This window comes from Ciconia boyciana, chromosome 7 (assembly GCF_034638445.1).
Source record: "Ciconia boyciana chromosome 7, ASM3463844v1, whole genome shotgun sequence".
Lineage (NCBI taxonomy): Eukaryota > Metazoa > Chordata > Aves > Ciconiiformes > Ciconiidae > Ciconia > Ciconia boyciana.
The window spans coordinates 10,487,080-10,506,346 of NC_132940.1; the positions used below are offsets into that span (position 1 = coordinate 10,487,080).

General features: G+C 41.7%; 1 protein-coding gene across 1 annotated transcript; it reads left to right on the plus strand.

The window, feature by feature from the left end:
• The first annotated feature begins 352 nt into the window (after positions 1–352).
• EFCAB14 (EF-hand calcium binding domain 14) lies at positions 353–16,971 on the plus strand. Its single transcript, XM_072867673.1, has 11 exons — positions 353–735; positions 1,701–1,849; positions 5,202–5,347; positions 7,293–7,391; positions 10,245–10,355; positions 11,229–11,309; positions 12,172–12,363; positions 13,020–13,100; positions 14,302–14,413; positions 15,270–15,401; positions 16,461–16,971. Exons 1-11 carry the CDS (start codon positions 554–556, stop codon positions 16,634–16,636), a joined length of 1,461 nt encoding a protein of 486 aa, XP_072723774.1. The 5' UTR covers positions 353–553; the 3' UTR covers positions 16,637–16,971.
• Positions 16,972–19,267: the final 2,296 nt, after the last annotated feature.

Below are 19,267 nucleotides of genomic sequence, written 5' to 3' on the forward strand. Positions count from 1 at the left end.
AGGCAGCTGCCAGGCAACACCGCTGCCCTGCCACCGTTATCTCTGGCAGCAAGGGCCCCCGCCGAGCCTGGTGGGCGAGGGGACGGAGGCTAACGGCGGAGGGAGGCACCAGGCGGGCCGTGCCCCTCCGTTCGGCCGCCTCTAGCCGCCTCCTTCACCGCTCGTCCCGCCCGCCGGGGGCGGGACTCGAACCCGCGACCCCTCCAGTGTTTCCCAGCCCCTGTGGAGGGCGCGCCTGGGCCTTTAAGCCCCGAGCGGGGCGGTGCAGCGCCGCCCAATGGGAGCGCGGCTTGCTGGCAGGTAGAGGGGGCGGGACGTGGCGTCGCCGGGAGCAGCCATGGCGCGGGCGGGGCGGGCGGCGGCGGGGCCGGGTGTGCCGCCGCGGGGCCGGCGGGGGAGCAGCGGCCGCGGCCCCACGGAGCGCCTGTAGCCGCGGCCGGGCCGCAGGCTGGCGAGCCGGGGCGCGCTGGCGGCGGCCGCCGCGGCGGCGGCGGCGGAGGAGGAAGGCGGGAGCCAGCCGCCGGCCGCGCCGCCGCCGACGCCCCACAAGAGGATGAAGAAGCGGAAGGAGCTGAACGCCCTCATCGGCCTGGCCGCCGACGGCCGCAGGAAGAAGCCCGCCAAGAAGGGCTCGGGCCACCGGCTGCTGCGCACCGAGCCGCCCGCCTCCGACTCCGAGTCCAGCTCCGAGGAGGACGAGTTCGCGGCGGCGGGGGCGCGGGGCCGCTGCGGCAAGTGAGTCCCCGGGGCTGCCGCCGAGTCCCCGGCCCGGTCCTGCCCGGCCCGCCTGGGGGTCTGCCTCGGGGCTCCGGCCCCGCTGCGGGTCGCGGTGGGAGAGAGGCCAGCCCGCCGCGGCGGGAGCCCTTCGCCTCAGCGCCGGTCTCCGGGGCGGTGCTGGAGGCGGCCGCGTCGTTTCAGCGGGTCAGCTTCGCAGTTGCGGCGGGCTGTGGGGCGCTGGGGACTGCCAGGAAAGACCTGGAGCTGCGCTGAGTGTGCCTGGCCCAACAGGTCCCCTGGCTGGGTGTAGAAGTAGATCTGAACCATCCTCTGGCTTTTTTCTTCTTGGTTTTTCTGTTTTATGCTCGCTGCAACTGAAGTCCTTAGAGCAGCTCGGGGTCTGTTGCTTGAAATGTTGAGCACGGTTATCCCCGTGTGTTCAGCACGGCACAATCCCGTATCTGCGAGCTGACGCAGTGCTGGCTTTATCATGGACACGACGTGCTTTTGCCAATAGATAAACTTTTCAGTTAAGTAACAGTGTTATTAATGGGCCTCTAAGAATAACTAAAAGTAGGCACATCGCAGAGAAACTTAGGCTTTTGCAGTTTAGGATAATCTAGAAGTACTTGTCATAACATTATGGCAATACCCTTTCTTGAAAGCCTGCTTTCCAAGCTATCAAGCAGATGTTCCTAACATAAGTTTATGTGAGCAGAGCAGGAAATCTTAGTTAGAGAAACCTGACAGCTGCTCTTAAATATGCTAGATGTGCCTCCTGAGGATAAACTGAACAGAAAGTAATAGCCCTGATCTCACTGTATAGCCTTAGTTATTCTTGGAAAAGCTCTTCGTTAGTTCTTGTCAGCCAAAACATGTGTGCTGTTCCAGCGCTGTCCCCTGCTTTGACAGATCAGCATTTAAAATAAAACTTTTCTCAGTACTGTTGAATATGCACAATCTCTTATTTTTGTTTTACCCAGGGGAGACTATCTACGATGCTGCAAATTCTGTTACCCGTTATGTGCGTTTGTCATTCTTGCTGCTTGTGTGGTAGCATGCGTTGGCTTAGTCTGGATGCAGGTGGCTCTCAAGGAAGATCTGGATGCAATAAAGGAGAAGTTTCGAACTAGTAAGTATAAATGTAACTGCACTATTTCACATTTGCTTTGGGCAGTATGAAGAGCTTTAGTAGCCCACCTGCTTATTCAAAGTCTGAAAGTACTGAGTAGACAAAACTGTCCCTGAATTGAGGAGTCCTCTGAGCCAAAAACACTTGGAGGCTGGGCGAATCTAAGGCAAGTGTTATATATCCTTGCCTGCTCTATATCTTCTGAGAAACAGGGACGCTGGACTAGGTGGGCCTGTAGTTGCTTGTACGTACATTTCTAAAATTCCTGACTTTGGTCTTGGGAGTAGTCTCTTCCAGAGGAAGCCCCTATTTAAAAAGAAAAAATTCTGATCAGCCTTGTAAAAGCAGTCTAGGGGATTTTGATGCATTCCTTAAAAAAAATTAATGGAAAACAATGTTTTTGTCTTGAGCTCTTTTAAAAACTTCTAATACTTGCTATGGCATTACTGCAATTTGAATGTTGCTTTGGTATTATGTTTTTTCTTCGTATCCTCTGAATATTTATCTTGCTTGCATTGACCTGTTCTTGTTCAACTTTTATGTCACGTTGCATATGGTGTGGAGTTACATCGTGTTTAATACTTTGAAGTATAGACTTAATGTCGTGCATTTTGCTTGTAGGTCTCACTCAGGTTTTCCCTGTCCGTGTAAGATTTCAATATTATAACTTCTGTAGCGCTGAGGTATAACAAATGGTGAGATTTTGCATGTAACGTATGCTCTCGTTTCTCTATACCTCTCCTCTGGACATAAGATATGTTTTGGTGCCTTATTTTAGTAGTGTTTAAAATCCTGTATATTGAAAAAGACAAGGATAAGCTGAGGAGTTGTGTGAATGGAGCAGAAGAGTGAAGCTTAAGCATTCAGGTAGTCTCTAGCTGCCTCAGGAAAGCTAGGTAGTTAGATTTTGCCTGAGGAGCACTGCTGTTGACTGTGGGTTTTGTCCCATAGCTTTGGTCTTCATCTTAGAATTTTTGTGCCCAGGATGTGAAGGTGACCTTAAAAATAAGGCTGGTGAAATAAATTAAAAAATTAGGAGGCTGGAGGTAAGCAGAGGGCTTGATTTGCTTGTGGTAAAAGGGGTATTGAGGAAATGTGTGTAGAAATTGTTTGCTGTTGGTGATTAGGGCTTCCTGTTAGGGTGTGTAACTCTGCTGTGAGGTGGGGAGTTGTCTGCCGAGGTGGAACCTGCTGGCTGGTTGGGAGTGAGGGAAAGCATTGCTAATAGATGTCCTTTTGTATTAACTGATACTGAACTCTGGAAGTTAGCTGTAACTGGTGTCCACCAGTTATGGAGGATACCTTCAGTTACAGGCGCTGCTTTGTGGCTGTGAGTGTACTGAACAACTCTGCAGTAGCTGTTTCTGTGTTCTGGGTAAGCTGGCTGCTGTTCTTCATGGACTGGTCTGCTTTAAGTGTGTACTGGCAGTAAAAGTTTTGCACGATGACAACACTTGTTGGCTTTGATGTAGTTAAGTTTCATCATTCCTGTTCTATGTAGACTTCTTTGATAAAGCAGTTGTTCTCTCCGAGCTTACTGTCTGGCAATTACAGATGTGCTTGGTTTCTCCTTAATAGCTCTGCTAGAAAAGCCATGCATTTAATAGTTGGTCTAGTGATAAAACAGTCTCAGATTTCCTTGCCATTGTAATAGCATGCCTAGAAGCTGGATGGGAGTCTCATAGTGAGGCACAGCATTAAAAACAACAACAAAAAAACAGACAGAAAGAATAACTTGGTTCCAAAAGGTAACATTGTGCTTTGGCGAGGTGGGTGGGTGGATGGGGAAGCAAGGCATGGGATCTATCTGTCCTACAGCAAGTTTGGAAAAAGAACCTTCCTCCTCTGAATCTTCATCTAGATCTTTGCCCTGTAAGAGCAGATTCCTGGGGCAGTATTTATTAATGTTCTGCCATCTTTTGAACAAACTGAGTATGGAATGAGCGCTTTTTAAAAATAAGATATCTTTGCATCTAGTATGTTTGGGGTAGGGGAAGTTATTGTAGTGTTTCCCTTTGGTTGTTAGTAATGATGCTAAGAATGCATATAGCACTTAAGAGTTTTTTGCAGTGCTAGGAAACTTAAGTGGAGTCTCACTGTACACAGTGAGAGTGGCAAAACAGAAAATAATTTGTCTACAAGAATCTCTGGAACATCAGATTCAGTGTGAACTGCTTGTGTCAAACCCACAATTAGCTCTCGGTCTGTTTTGACTAAAATACACCTTTCAAGGTCTTAACCGAAAGTGTTATTTGGATCTTGAGTGATCAATGTAGATTACTCTGTACCTGGAAATGACTTTTAGGACTTGCTTCAGGAAAAGTGAAGTGGGTTTTTGAAGATACACACAACTGGAAAGCAATGTATTTGGGCATCCACTCCATGGGCATGAAGCACTCCTGAAGGCTTCCCCTTTTGACCGGATGGGTCACACATGGAAATTTGTTTTGGGAGCTGCCAGCTACGTACCACGTAGGTCCCACTGCTCTTGGTGGTCTGTGGTCTGAATGATGGCGGTTTGTTGTGGAGCATTCCTGCGCTGTGTTGTAGGGTGGAGGTGCAGGTTTTGGAGAACCGTCATCTCCATCTCAAAACCTTTGCATATTTGTTTTCCACACCTAGGGATTTAGGATTGCCTAATAGTGTTCGCAGCTAAACAGCTTAGTCACTGCAGACCTGGAAGAGCTGCATTTCTGAAGCTTACTTGAATTGGTTTGAGTTGCCTGTTTCCCCCTTCCTGTAGTATTAATTGCAGTAATAACTGACTTTATTTCCAAGGACCTTGTTTACTGATTTGTTTACCAACAGGCGTTACTGTGTAAGCTTATACATTTTTTTCAGTTGTCTTTCTGTCACACGGAACAACTGTAATCACATTAATCTCTCTGGAATTCACTTCATTGTTGGCAGCCCCTTTGCAGGCTTGAAAAGGGCACCAAGGTTCATTTCATGTGCCTCCTTTGCCCTGCTACTGTTGGCAGTTCTTATTCACAGTCCCATTAGTATTTCATGTTCCTCTGTGAAAGTAATGCAAAATAACTGCACTAAATAAAGGCCTGCTCAGGCTTGCCAGAATGACAGTACTATTGCAAAGTGTTAAATTTAGTACGGTCTCTCTGGGTTCTCTCTGCAGACATTAGTACTCTTAAAACAAAAAAGAGCTGTCATTCTGAACAAACACGTAATTCTGAATTGGCCATAAACCCATACGTAGAAACTGTTATTGCCGCCTTTCACTGCTGTAGATGTTGCTGCTTGTGATTTGTCTTTTGCCTTTCAGTGTTGTTTACCTGGACTTTTGGGGTTTTTTAAAAACAAATTTAATTATTTTTTCTTCCTTTTTTTTTTTTAGTGGAATCTAATCAAAAGACATCATTCCAAGAAATTCCTAAACTGAATGAAGATTTGGTGCAGAAGCAAAAGCAACTAGAACAAATTGAGACTGGAGACCTGGGGCTAAATAAAATTTGGATAAATATCACAGAGATCAATAAACAGGTGAGAGGGATCAGAGCTTGGTTTTGAAAAATAATAAAATATTCAATTCAAATTTATTTTTACAGAAGTTAATTTCAAGTGCAGTGCTAAGCTTTTCTCAAGGAATTCCTTGACCATATGCTTAAACTTTTATTTTTAAAGTTAAAATGGAGTATAAGCCATTATAAGCCGTTGCAAACAAGCAAAAAAAGGTTGAGCATCCAGTTGGACTGGAGACTGATCCCAAAGAGGAGAAATTACGCAGCTGGTGGAAGGACTTCAGGCAGAATTTAAAACAACCTGAGAACTGTGCAGTTCTTAATTTTTCTGCCAAATAATTGTGATATTTATGATGAGAGATTTGACATTTCAGATTTCCGAGAGTGTCTGCAAACACTTCATGAGCACGGAAGGAAGTTACCTGAACCAGTGGAAGTTCATGTTGCTACAAATGAAGTACTGGTGTCTCATGAATATAAAATCTGCTAATACACACTCAGAATCTGAGCCAGTGTAAATCTTAGCTCTGTTTACGCGACTAGAACTAAGCCACTTAACAGAAAGCTGTTTCCTCAGCTGATGTATTAGCTCATGCTTCAAACAAAGTGTCAAGCGAGTGTCTTACTGAAATTCTTGCCTCGGAGGGTAGAAGTTCAGAGCTGCTCACCGTTAGTGGTATCCAGAGGTGTGTGTGAGGAACCCTCCCTGACGCTGGTGCTTTGGGTTTGGTTTTTAAGAGTATTGTGGTGCCTGCTCAGATTGGTTTTTCTTCAGTCCTGTGCAGTGGTTAAGTGCTTAATGGGGCACATAAATATATTTGAAAATTTGACTTGCTTTCTTGGGCATCTGACAGTATGCCTTATCCACAGATATTTAGGTGCTTCATTGGACTTTTAAGACGCTATCATCTGCACCTGGACGTTAAAGATACTTGCACATGGTTCTTGCAGGCCCTCATGTTACTTCAGGGTCTGGTTACAGTCTGAGTCAGCTCTTCTGGGGATCAAAATTTAGTTACTGTGTTGGGGGAAAAAAAAAACCCATAAATTTTTAGGGTGCACTGCTGGGCATTATTTCAGCCAGTATTCACAGCTATGGAACCAGAGACTTTGTATGCCAGCTGATCAGTGTTGGCCTAATGTAAAATTAGGATCTTGTCCATTTCCTCGGCTTGTGAAACAACTTTTTTTTTTAACCAGAAGAAAGTGGGTTTAATCTTCTCACATTTGACAACACAGAAGTAAAGCAGAAATTATTTTTCTTCATTTTGACTACTGATGGCTGCCAATTGATCTTAAAGTGATAGTTAGACATTAATGACCAGTATGTGGTTGTTTTTAATTTATTTGACAGCCTCTCAATTGGAATGAATAAATAATTCTGAAGACCCATTGAATAACTTGCCTTCTGGGTCAAACAGTTGACAGAAATTGAGCTAACCACTGTACCTAGATTGTCACTGTTCCACTTCTGTAGCACAAGGTTTGGGTGATACGTGCAACTTCTTTGCCTGTCACTCAGCTAGAGAAGTTGCATGGCTTTCCTGGGGTTTGCCAGGCAGGTTTGATTGCTAAATACAGAAGTAGATGACTGTTTCCTCCACGTAAAGGCTTCTTGCACAACTTTTAAAATCTTTCTTGGGCAACAGCCTCTAAGGAGACTAACATAAAATGGGCAGAGGGTATATTATTGAAAAGAAGAGGCTTCTATGGCTTTCATTCAGTTTAAAAAAACCAATCTTGCCTCTGTTGCAAGAGGCAGAATATCTTTAATGTTCTAGGCATTAAAAGTTAAAGTCTAGGCAGGACTTATAACCTAGAGCTAGGGGTGTGTTGTGTGTGTGGGGGTATGTATATCTTTTTTGTCTTGCCTTGTGTTTTAATGTTACAAATTAAGCGATTAGTATTGGGGAAGGTCAGAGTCAGGATTATGTTGACTAATTCTAAATATTCCTCTTTGTTTTTAGATATCGCTATTGACCTCAACAGTAAATCATCTCAAAACCAACATAAAGTCTGGTTCTGATCTGATTTCTCTTCCTCTCACAGTAGAGAAACTTCAGAAGGCAAGTACTGTAAATGTGGCTATTGCTAAACGCATTCTATGCTGCTAAGCTGTAGCTGGGCTCTTGGGGACAGCAGTGACAACAGGAGTTACCTGAATTGCATGTGAGGAATATTTGCTTCTCCATCTTGTTTTTAAATTTGGCTTCATATACTTGATATTGTATGGCCCTACAATAATGTATGGCAGATAAAAAATTTGAAGGCCTTGGTTGTCCCTTTCTGGAGATGCATTTGTTTCTGGTTGTATTATGTTATCACTTCTTTGTCTTGGAGCTGATCTTTCTAGTTGCTTTCCTTCAGGTTGCTGATCTTAATATAATTTAAGACACTTGCAAAAAGTCTGTCTGCAGTTTTACAAATCTGCTTGTAAACAGGTGGTTTGTTTAGCTCTTTTAATCAGAAAAGAAAATGGATTGCTATCTGGAAAACTTCCTCATCTTGAGCAGTATATAGTTCTACATCTGGCTCTGCGTTTACAGTCTTGAGACGGGTAGGGGTCTAACTTGGGAGTAGTGGGCATGGAACGCTAGTGTGGGAGCTTTCTTCGTGTTCAGTACATGCACAGCAAAACCTGAATTGTACTGGGATGGTTTTCTGACAATCCCTGGAAAGATGGGCCCTACCAGGTGACACAGGCTTACTTCTAAAGTGACTTCTGTTAATACAGTGTCTTACTGTGTGCCTTAGCCGAGCATTCTTTACCAAAGAATTGCCCTGTTTATTTTGATAAAAAGAAGGGCTTGTTGAAACTTCCCTGGCTCTTCCATGACAGTTCTGTTTATTTAGCAATAAATATTTATATTGGGCTAACACCTAATGTCAGTCCAATCTTCTTTTATGGATTTCCACTTCTCGTTTCCTTTCCCTACAAAATTGATGTATAATCAACAAGCTAGTCATATGCAAAACAATTAGTGTGGTTTGGCTGATCAGGCTGCTGGGATTTCTTTTTCTGGGAGGAGTACAAAGCTATTTCCTAAGCTTCTAATTTGCTGTTATGAGCATGCTGGATTTTCACTGTGTCATATCAGAAGTGAGTCTTAAGACAGTGCCTACAGTCTGGAACCTGCACCTACTTTGTTTATATAATACAGAAAAACCTTGTTGTCATCTTGCTGCCTTCAGTACCGTCAGGACAAAGTGTTAGGGCCAACAGGCTTCCTCTTGCAGTGTTCTGCTGAACAGCAAGGCTTTTTCATGTTGAAATAAGTCTGTCCTTGGTCACACTTTGTGAAAATCAAAGATCTTGGGAACGTTTGAATTCTTTCCAGTCTCTGTTGATGAGTCTAAGTAAGGTGTTAGATGTGGCATCTGTTTCCACTGCTCTCTTGATGCCGTCTTGCTTGCGTTTATGTTTTGGAAGGTTCATATAATAAAAACAGAACCGGAATCCTTCCAGGAGGTGCATTGCGAAGTGTTGAGTGTAGAAAAACTATTTGGAGGTTTAAATAAAGTAGTTTTAATGGTTTGTATGCGTCATGTTAATGAAAAGCGATAGGTTTCAAGACTTGGACTTGTTTTTGACCCCTGTGTGCATGCTGCACTACCTGCTGTCACACAGGAGAACTTCAGTGGGTGTAGGTTGGTAGCCTGGCTTTTGATAGCCCTAGTGAAAAATCTCCTGCTCAACTGTGCATTGCATCCAGCTGTCTTTGGAATTACCTGCCTTTCTTGGAAGAAAAGGCTGCTATTCTTAGAATAGGATTTTGGTTTTCTTAAGCCTTTTTCCCTCTAGGTACTGTTCCTGAAAATGGGGAGCTGCCTGCTGGTGGTAGAGTCCTGAAGGATTACTGAGGGAGTTCCTCTTGGACAGAGGCTTTTGTTCAGAGTGATGAAAGGTGCCCTGAGGTCCTCCAGGGCAGAGAGATTGGTTACTGAACCTGTGTTCAGACTTGCAAAATGAAGAGCTGGAGGAACATTTGCGTGGATGTTTGAATATAGTCTGGGTAGCTAGAGGGTCACTTCAGTGCCTTAAGCATAACAGGGTCCTAGAAAAAGGGGATTTTTAGATGGGTTCTGTTTGTTTTAATGATTGAAGAAAGTATTACAAATGGAATGAGAAGCACAGGGGCATGCTGTGTCTTGTTACTGTAACTGCCACTAGTGTTTGTGGATGTTCTAGCTGATAATCCGACTCTGATAGGTGCCATGCTGTCAGCTGCTAAAACACCAGTGCAGCTTTACAGAATAGTTACTTTCTAAAGTTAGACCTGGGGGCAGGGGGAGTTCACATAGGTGGAGGCAAGGGAAGGATGGGACGGGAGCAGTCAGCAGCAAAGGTAGCTGTCAGCACACTGCCTGTACCTGCAGAATTCATGGGGGCTTTCCTGATGCTTCAGAGCTATTCTTTCATTTTAAAAAAGGTAATACTTGCTTGAAAATCTAATCAGTGACCTTTGGCAGACTAGTTTTGCAGTGTATGATGTGTCTGATGGGTAGCCCTGAAAGACAATTAAGGCAGGGTAAATGGGTGATGTCAGCATCCTTGTATTCAATACAAGTACTCCATGTAGAGAGGAGGCACGACGTCTTCATCTCAGGATTATTTTCTTGTGAATTAATGCCAGAACATTTGTAGTATTTTGGGAGTGAGAATAGCAAATCTGTAATTTCGGTATCTAGCTTAAGCTCTCATGGTGTAGAGTGTGTGTTCATTTATTGGCCTGGAGATGCGATGGGTATAATTTGCAGTTTTGTCTGCAAAGGAAGTTCTGAATACTCCCAACTCACGTGCATATTTTTGTGGCGGTCTGCCTGCAGTTTCACTAGCGAAACATAGTATTTAGCAGATTGAAACTCTGGAACAGTACAGTTGAGGAAGGCTGAAATGTTTGTCTACTTCTTTCTTCCAGACTGTAGCGAACATAGGTAGCACTCTTACCAGCGTTTCTCATGATGTTGAAAATATACAGACAGCTATTGAAGAATACAAGAAATCCATAGAAATACTCCAGAATGATGTGGTAAGAAAATGTACTGATTTAACACTGTGTTTTAACGGTTACCTGCCTAATATGAAGCAAGTTTAAGAACTGTGTGGAGTTTTGCCTTATGCCTTTGAAAAACTTTTGAAGTTCTAGTAGGTGCTGATTGGTACACTGCTAATCTCGTAACCCCTGTGTGGCACCTCCTATATGGTATCACATATGTATTTTTCTGTAGCCAGAATTGTTGGTTGCTTCTATACTTCCCATCCTGCAGATTTTTGCTTCCTACTACACAGATATAGAGCCTTGGGAATCTCTGGTTTTGTGTGATGCAGAGTACTGCTTATGGTAACTGTCTGCACTGTCTTAGCAATTGGGGATGGTGGAAGCATTGAGGTACAGTTTGTTGGTTGAACTAAGGATGCATATAAGGATGAAATTACTGACCATCTTTACCAGAAACTACTCACTGTATGTATACTGACCTCTCACTTGGGGTTAACAAACAGGGCCAATAATTGAAGTTTTTCAGCTAAACTGCAATACAGCATTACTTTAAGAATACTTGCGGATAAAATTAAATCAGATACATTATAAAACTTGATTCAGTCAGTGGGTGCTACGAAAACATTGCAGATATGGCAGTGTGTATGGTAGCAGTGAAATGTATATCATAATACTTCATTAAAGGGAGAAGAGCTAATTAGGAGAGTTTAATTAAAATAAATTTGGACCTTATGTGTCTGAAAGAGAACTCTGCATTAGCCTAGTTAAAATACTGCATGCACAACAGACATGAGTGACTATATAATTGTAGCAAAACATCCTTAGCTACAGCCTGCCAGTTATTAAAAGCTTAGTATTTTTTTACAGGCACTTGGTAACATAATTTTCTACTTCATTCCTTAGGAGGAATTAAAACAGATACCTTCACTTCCCTCCACTGTTGTGCCAAGGACTGAGACAAATCAGACAGAAAATTGCAAACAGGTATTTTTCTCCCTTGCAAAGGAATCTTGGTACAGGTATCACTGATACTTAACTTTTTTGTGTGTTTTGCAGTACTGTAGTGTACAAAAAATTATGGTTGTTATCAAAGCAATACAGATAGCATCCTTCAAAACTAAGTGTAAGATAATTTTGTTGTAGTTTGTTCCTGTGTGTGTGCAAACAGGAAAATATCCTAGTCTGAGAGTATTTTTTGTGTGTGTGTTCTAACTGGATGAGGAGTAAAAAGACTGAAATGGAATATCGAACAAATTATAGGTGTACTTTGCTCATGGAAAGGAGTTAAAGACTTTTTAATGAATGGATTTTATGACAGGTACTTGTCAATCTAAGCAAATTTAGGAGTGGCATTTATTGAGTCACCTTCAATGTAATGAGGTGTGGAAAGCAGGGATTCAGCAACAACAACAAGAAAAAAGGATAATGTGTGTTTAGCTGAATGGCTTGGAATGGAATGACTGCATTTATTTACACTTAATACAGTCGATATCTTCCTCAAAAATGAATCTTGTGTATAAATATGCCTAGTCCATGCTTTCTTGGGAAAAATAGTTGGTGTGGTTACTAAGCTTGCCCTGGAAAATTAGATGAATAGGCTTTGTGTATTTGCTGGCACAGTTGAAGTAGTTACATTAGCAACAAAGAGGTTAGCCCGGAGGAAAATCTCAGTTTCAAACTTTGAAAGCTGAAATGACTTTCTGGAAGCTTCCAGTTGGATGTTTTCAGCAGTGTTGGTGGAGAGCCAGTCTGAAGTCTGCCTGGTTAAATTGGGTCAGTCACTACCTTAACAGCAAGAGTGCTGCAGAGGTTGAGTAAACTGACATGTGTGGGTTTTATATTTCAGGAAAGCCAGTTGCTGCATGCAGCTTTGGAGGATCTAAATAATACTGTAGTGGTGTACCAAAAGTTGAATGACATCAAACTTCTAAATGTGGATTCAACCATTGGTAACCTTAGCCGGAGGGTTATGCTGTTAGAAAGCTCTCCCCTTGCTGTGAATAATCTGGACAAAAGAGAGAATTTGTCTACCAATGTGGTAAGTATTTCATGACTAAGGGTGTCGACTCAGGCTAGTAGTTTCAATACTTTATATACACTACAGATAGAGCTTTTCAAACCTAACTAAAGAAAATGTCAGAATGAAACTTGGGACATTTAGGATTTCATTTTAAAAGACTGGAATTTGTTCCATATTTCTGAACAGATAACCAGAATCCCTGCAGAATCTACAGAAAAATGTCCAAAGCACTGTGACATTTAAGACTTGGGTGACTGCTTAATGGGACAGGATTCACAAACCTCTTTAACTATGTTTTAGGAAGGCACTCTGGCATGTAAGGTGTCTGTTAAGACCACTGAGGAGCTAGGTGGGCCTCTGGATTGTTCAGTGGTGCTTAAATACTTAAAAAAAAAAAAAAAAAAATTACTAAATATGTTTGTAAATCCTTCCAGTGCTTTCTGTATGCCATACTGGGGCCAGTCTCTGAGAATGTGTTCTGTATGTTTAGCAATAAGGAACACACTGACATTGCTGTGGTAAATTACATAACCCACTGTCTTCATGTTTATTCTAGCATGTATTTGTCCTGTGTGTTTCATGCTTCATGCCTGACAAATTTGAAGGAAAGAAACCCTATTGTAGAAAATAATAAGCACATGAATAAACTTGGCTCTCCTCCATTTTCCCTGTAGGGGAATGATGCAACTACCTCTCTAAAAGTGGCAGATGAAGATCAACTAGATAATGAACCTCATTCAGATAAAGAACTGAAGGTAAAGTAAGGAAACGCAAATTACACTGGATTAGTAGAGCATGTCATTGTCTCATTTAAAACATGATTCTAATTGAGGAAAGATCTGCAAGAAGGCTAATCTGATCCAGTTTCTTTTAAAAGTTCAGAGCAGAAGGACAGCTTAGCCACCCCATTTTGGGGACAGGAATTCAATTAGGATGGAAGACAAATTGTAACAGTTTAAAGTCTTGCCATTCTGACTACCTATGGGATACCACAGCAGAGCTGCTGTAATATCCTTCTGTGCAGCTGAAAGAATCTTGGGAGATTCAGACCATGGTCCAGTGGAACAGGGGACTCTGGCAGCCAGCTCATTTGAGTACCCATTGCCATGCTCTCAGCATGCCCAACCCAGCTAGCCCAACTATTGTGGGTTCACACTGCAAAGGGGGTTATGGCATTTATCCAGGTTTAAAAACTTTCTTGGGTTGACTTAGAGAAACTTTGCACTAATGGAGTCTAGGAATTGATGAAAGCTGCCTCTCAGTAGTGACCTGATGACTGGTTGTGGGCAAGTTTAACAGACTAACTGAATAGCCAAATTGTGGGCTGGGGATAAGAGGCGGCGCTGCTGAGGTTAGTTTCCATCTTCTGGAAAAAATGCAGGTGAGTGAACTGGCTACACTGTCAGTTCTAGGCTTGGATTGAAGTGAACTCAACCTATCATCTGGAACCTACTTGTAAAAAGAGCAAAGGAGTTCCAGATTAAAAAATGTGGTGGTTTTATTTTGACAGGGATATAGTGACTCCAGCACTAAGGTAGTCAGTACTGCAGACAAACATTTAAAACAATTATGCAATTCAATTAATGTATAAATGTTCGCTCCAAGTATGTTTGACTATTTTATATTACGATTTTTCAGAGTCTTGCTCATTTATATAAGAAATACAGAAATTAAATGTCAGTCTTTTGAAATCAGTGTCTGCAAAATAGTTGCCTACTTTTCAGGTTGTACTTTTCATTCCATTGTTTTCTTACAGACCATGTGAATTTATTCCTTGCATCTTCCCACAGATTTTTTGGTTTTATTTTTAGATCTTGTTTATTATTTTAAACTTGATCAGCCTGGAGACCTCCAAGTCACTCAAAAGTACTTACATATTTTAAATTACTTCTTTTCCTGATCTTCTCCATCTACTGAAGGGGTGCTTTTTAAGCAAATTTTTTTCTACATATGCAGGAAACAGGAACTAGAGATTCTCAGGTATCAAAACTAAGAGAGAAGCTTCAGCTGATCAGTGCTCTCACAGGCAAGCCAGAAAATGACAGACCCATTGAGACTTCAAAGAATGGTAAGAATGTTGTATAATAGTAATACATAAACCTGAAGGTTCCCTGTGTAGTTCAAAGAATAACTAACAAGGATGGATAATGTAGACTGTACCTTAAGATTTTGGGTGAAGATTATTTCAGTTAAAGTGGTAGGAAACTGGCTCTAAAACAGAAAACTACATATGACTACAAAAGTTTGAAGGTGACTTTCCATCTGTGTAGCAGGATCTACATACATCAATAGCTTGTATTTGAAGGCGTACAGTGGTTAACTTGTAGAAATTTATACCCAGTAACATCAATTTTTGCTTTTTCAAAATCTAAATGTAACAGAGGAAAGGTCTGCGTGTCTGCTGACTTGTCTCAGTTCTGCCCTTTTGCTGTATATATTCAGGTAGTGCTGAAGATAAGATTTTAAATACTTCATTACAATAGAACTGTGCTTGTTAATTTGCTGGTCAGCAACTTTAGACCTTGCTGTTGGGGGAGATAAACACCTCCATTGACAAGGTGAAATCAACACAGGTGGGTAGATATAATTTGCTTAATAAAGCTTGTTCAGCACTTTCAGACTGGGAAGTAGAAAGCACTTCCAAGTAATTCTTTGTATGGGGTTTACAAATACACATCTCCTAGTACAGCATGAAAGATTAAAGCGGTATAACTGTCCAGAAAAAGTTTCCTTCCTTCTGTTCTTCCAGTTATTGGTAAAAGGGGACAACACTGCTGTATTTTGAAATGATTTTGCAGCATTCTTATCCCATACAGCATCTGTGATGAAAAAAAAAAAATTAATTTGTTTTATCAGAATTTTTTTTTTCTGCTAACTGTAATTCTGTGGAATTAGTAAGACTAATAGAAATTGTTTTGTAACAGTTGAAAGTAGTCTGAGTACTACAGCAAAGCCCACAGACCTTTCAAGGCTGGCTTCAAGGTCAGCTGATGACAACACGGAGGGTAATGGACAGCTGAGACATCTGTCCTTACCAGGAATTTCCAGCATCAAAGGTATGTCCTTTCTCAGCTGACCTTTTCTTTTTTTGAATATTTCATGTAAATGTTTAGGAGACTGTAAGTAAACTGGAATTATGGTGGTGTGTCTGGGCATTCTGGGAGAAGTGAGGTCAATTTTAAAATCTTGAGAGCTATAGACTTAAAAAAAAAGTAATTAAAAAAGGAAAGAAAAGGCTAGTATGTAAAAGAAAAGGCTAGTATGTAAAAGAAAAGGCTAGTATGTAAAAGAAAAGGCTAGTATGTAAAAGAAAAGGCTAGTATGTAAAAGAAAAGGCTAGTATGTAAAAGAAAAGGCTAGTATGTAAAAGAAAAGGCTAGTATGTAAAAGAAAAGGCTAGTATGTAAAAGAAAAGGCTAGTATGTAAAAGAAAAGGCTAGTATGTAAAAGAAAAGGCTAGTATGTAAAAGAAAAGGAACTGGGATTTAAACAGGACTGTGCATTATAAGTGAATTGTAACTGTTTTGAGTGCTAAAGCATTGTACCAAGTGCCCCAGAGATTGAGAAGTCAAGGGCAGAATTAGGGTGCTGAAGGAAAATGACATAGGTGTGAGTGTGTATGTTTTGGGGCTTTTTCTTTTATTTATTTTTTTTTTAAGAGAACACTGCCTGGTCAAATGAATGGTTTCTGGATCTTGCTGTTCAGTCTCTTCAGCTACTGAAAGGGCAGTGCTTTGCATCAGGAAATGAATAGACACTTTTCCCTTTATATCATCTGTGCTGTTGGTATAGCAACAGTCATTCAGAGCTTGCTTTTGTGGAGGATAACTTCATCTGTATGCAGTTAGTGGTTGTAGAATGGGCTATCAGTCGTGGCCAGAAATAGGGATTTTTTTTTTTTTCAGATTTAATGTAATTTGATCCAGAAATGCTCATGCTTTTTTCCTAAACTGTTACTGACAGCTTGCAACAACGCAGAAGGCAAGCTACATACTTGGGTCTGCTTTATTTAATTGCTAGGTAGTAAGACATAGTGCAGTAAAACTGGAAGAGCAGCTTATAGGATACTCCTGTATACTTAAAGGAGCTACTTCTAAATCCCTTTCTCTTTGCAGATCTTCAGAATTTGTTTGAAAATGCACTTGAAGATGCTGATGGAAAACTATCATATGAAGATCTCCAAAAGCTGCTTCACTCTACAGCCCAAGAGTCACAGAGCTTTAAGAAATTTGACACAGATGGAGATGAGAAATACTCATTACAAGAACTGAGATTGGCTTTAGGTGTATAGGATATATATTTAGAAATGTGGTATTGATGGATGCTACTGTACCTAAGGAAACTACAGGACATGAAAAACTACGTCCGCAATTTCCCATTGTTTTCTGATCTTTGGAGCTAAATTACTGTACACATTGCCACCTCTTTTTTTATTTGCGTTTATTGAAAAGAAATTTACAAATTTATATGTCAATAGGACATAATATTGGGACTGTGTTAAAATGCAGAAAATTCCCAAACTTGGAAACATTTTCCTCTCATTCTTTCCTTTTCAAGGGAGTTGTTGTTTTTAATTTAAAATGTGTACATACTAAAATAAAACTATGGTTTTATATTTTACTGAAATTTGCCTTAAATTAGAGAGCTGCACTTTATGTAGAGCAGAAAGAAATCTGTCTTGTAAAGATGGGTGTCTTATGCTTGTAAATATTTGAGATAGAGTAAATTATACATATTTAAGGGGAAGTTTGTGTCAGGGGCTGTGTTGGTAGTAAGCTGTTTATGATGAGAGACTGAGCCTAAAAGGGGTGGTTAAGAGCTTCAGCTAAATTTCTAATTTTGAGTGAGTATATCCATGAATGAGTTTGGACTCAGTCAGAGGAAAGCAGGAGTGGTAAATCATGCCCATCTATAGCAGGATTTCTTTTTAGAGGGAAGAGTTGAAAGTGTGTTTATATCATGAGCCTACAGGAGCAATTACCTACCAAGTGCTTGGGTTTTCACTTCAGCATTCTTTTAGCTATGTTGTATTGCGTCCAGATTATTTTGCAAGGTGAGCCTGTCTATTTAAAAAAACCAACAAGCTATTGAAGAACTTTAACAGATGCTTTAAGAGGTAGAAGTCTACAATACAGCCTGCTCTGAGTAGCACCTGAATAGTTCATGCCTTGGGTATGATCAGCAGTGTGCTGACAGTCTCGCTGACTAGTCACTGGAGATCTTTTGAACAGGATTGCTGGTGCTGCCGGCTTCTTCCATCCGCTGTTGAGGTCACTCTGAAGTGCCCTGAGCAAAGCTCCTGGCCACTAGGAGTGTGAGCAGCTGGGGAAGGCCCAGAGTAGACTTGTTGGCTGTTTCCTGACTAATGTGAACGTGATCACTTCTTGGTACCTTTACCTTTTGTGTTCTCACTAACAGAAGGATGTAAAAAGCAGGATGGGAGCATGCAATTGCATTGGTGTTCTCTACTGACGCATGCTTTGTAAGCGAGGTTTCCTTACTATAGAGGAGCTTAAGGGTATGTTTATACTAGTGGATGTAAACACAGAGTGTTTCTGGAACATAGAAAATGACTTTTGCAGAAGGGATTCTCTTGCAGGCTAGATCAGGGCCAAGTTGGATGATTTTGCTCACAAATACCACTGATCTTGTTGTGAGGTTTGTTGCATGATTAGTGAATTGAAGTTGCCCACCTCGCTGAAACATCAGTTTATGTGGAAGTTGGTTCATAATTGTTGACTTTTATATAACTTTAGACTGGATGTTTTATGAATAATTGTATCCTGGAGTATGAATCAGTGAAGGAATACACAAAATGGAACCCTGTTATCCATTGCCTAGGCTTCTTTCACTGTTGCTCTTCTATCCTGTTTGGGTAATGCAGACGTGACCCAATATGGAGATGCTTTTGATGTGACATTTGAAAATACGGTGTTTCAAAACAAAACAAAACCAACCAACCTTGGCTTTTGAGAGGACAAGAGGCCAACACTTGCTTCTTGCCACTTCCCACACCCTTTTATACACTACTGTATAATTCCTTAACCAAATAAAAAAAAGCTAGCAATAAAACGTAACCATTCTGGTATTTTATTTGTACATACTGTATCATAGCCATATGCCAGAGTTTGCAAAATATTTTTGGAAGTTTGATTTGTACGGAATTTAACTCACCTTAAAATTTAAGGGATTATTGTATTGCCATGTGAATCTATTAGTGTTTTGTTTTGTTGCAGTCTGCTTTACTTTTAGAAGGCTCTTCAACAGCAATAGTGAAACTGTCAGCTAGAGACAGCGTGTGCTGCTCCAGCCGCCTGTGTCCTCTGCCTGTGGCCAAGGAGCCGAGCTGGTCAGTAATTGGCACTAGGGCACAGCTGTCCAGTGGTGCTGCTTAATTTGCATGTCAAGAGCATAGTGGATCGCTAATTGCTGTAGTCACTGCTGTTGTAGGATGGACTTGTGCTATCAGTTAAACAAATTCCGATCATCCCCGAGTACAGTGGTCGCTTTTGTTTGGCCTCGGGTAGCCGGTAGCGGTGTGCTGTGGCTGGGAGCACCGGTCCCCAGCCAGCCGCTCCCATCTCTGCAAGTTTTCTGCTACGCTGCTGGTCTCCATCTTGCATGCTTTCCACAGCCCCGATGCTGGGTGTTGGCAGGCTTCCTCCCCCGTGTTTTATTCACGCTGCAGATGGTCGAGGGCATAAAAGCCACAGGCGTAGTAAATACACTTGTCCAGATCTGCTCTCTGCTGTAGCTCCTGCCTATGGACCGTGGGTTTTGACGGCCAGCCTGAGGAGGTTGCACGCTTCTGTGGGTCTAGCAAAAAAAGTAACGGCTGAAATAAAATTAAACAGTGCGAGTTGACGGGTCTGTGAGCGGCAGCTGGGGCTGTAGCTGAGACTTGCTGTTATGCTGTGATTCT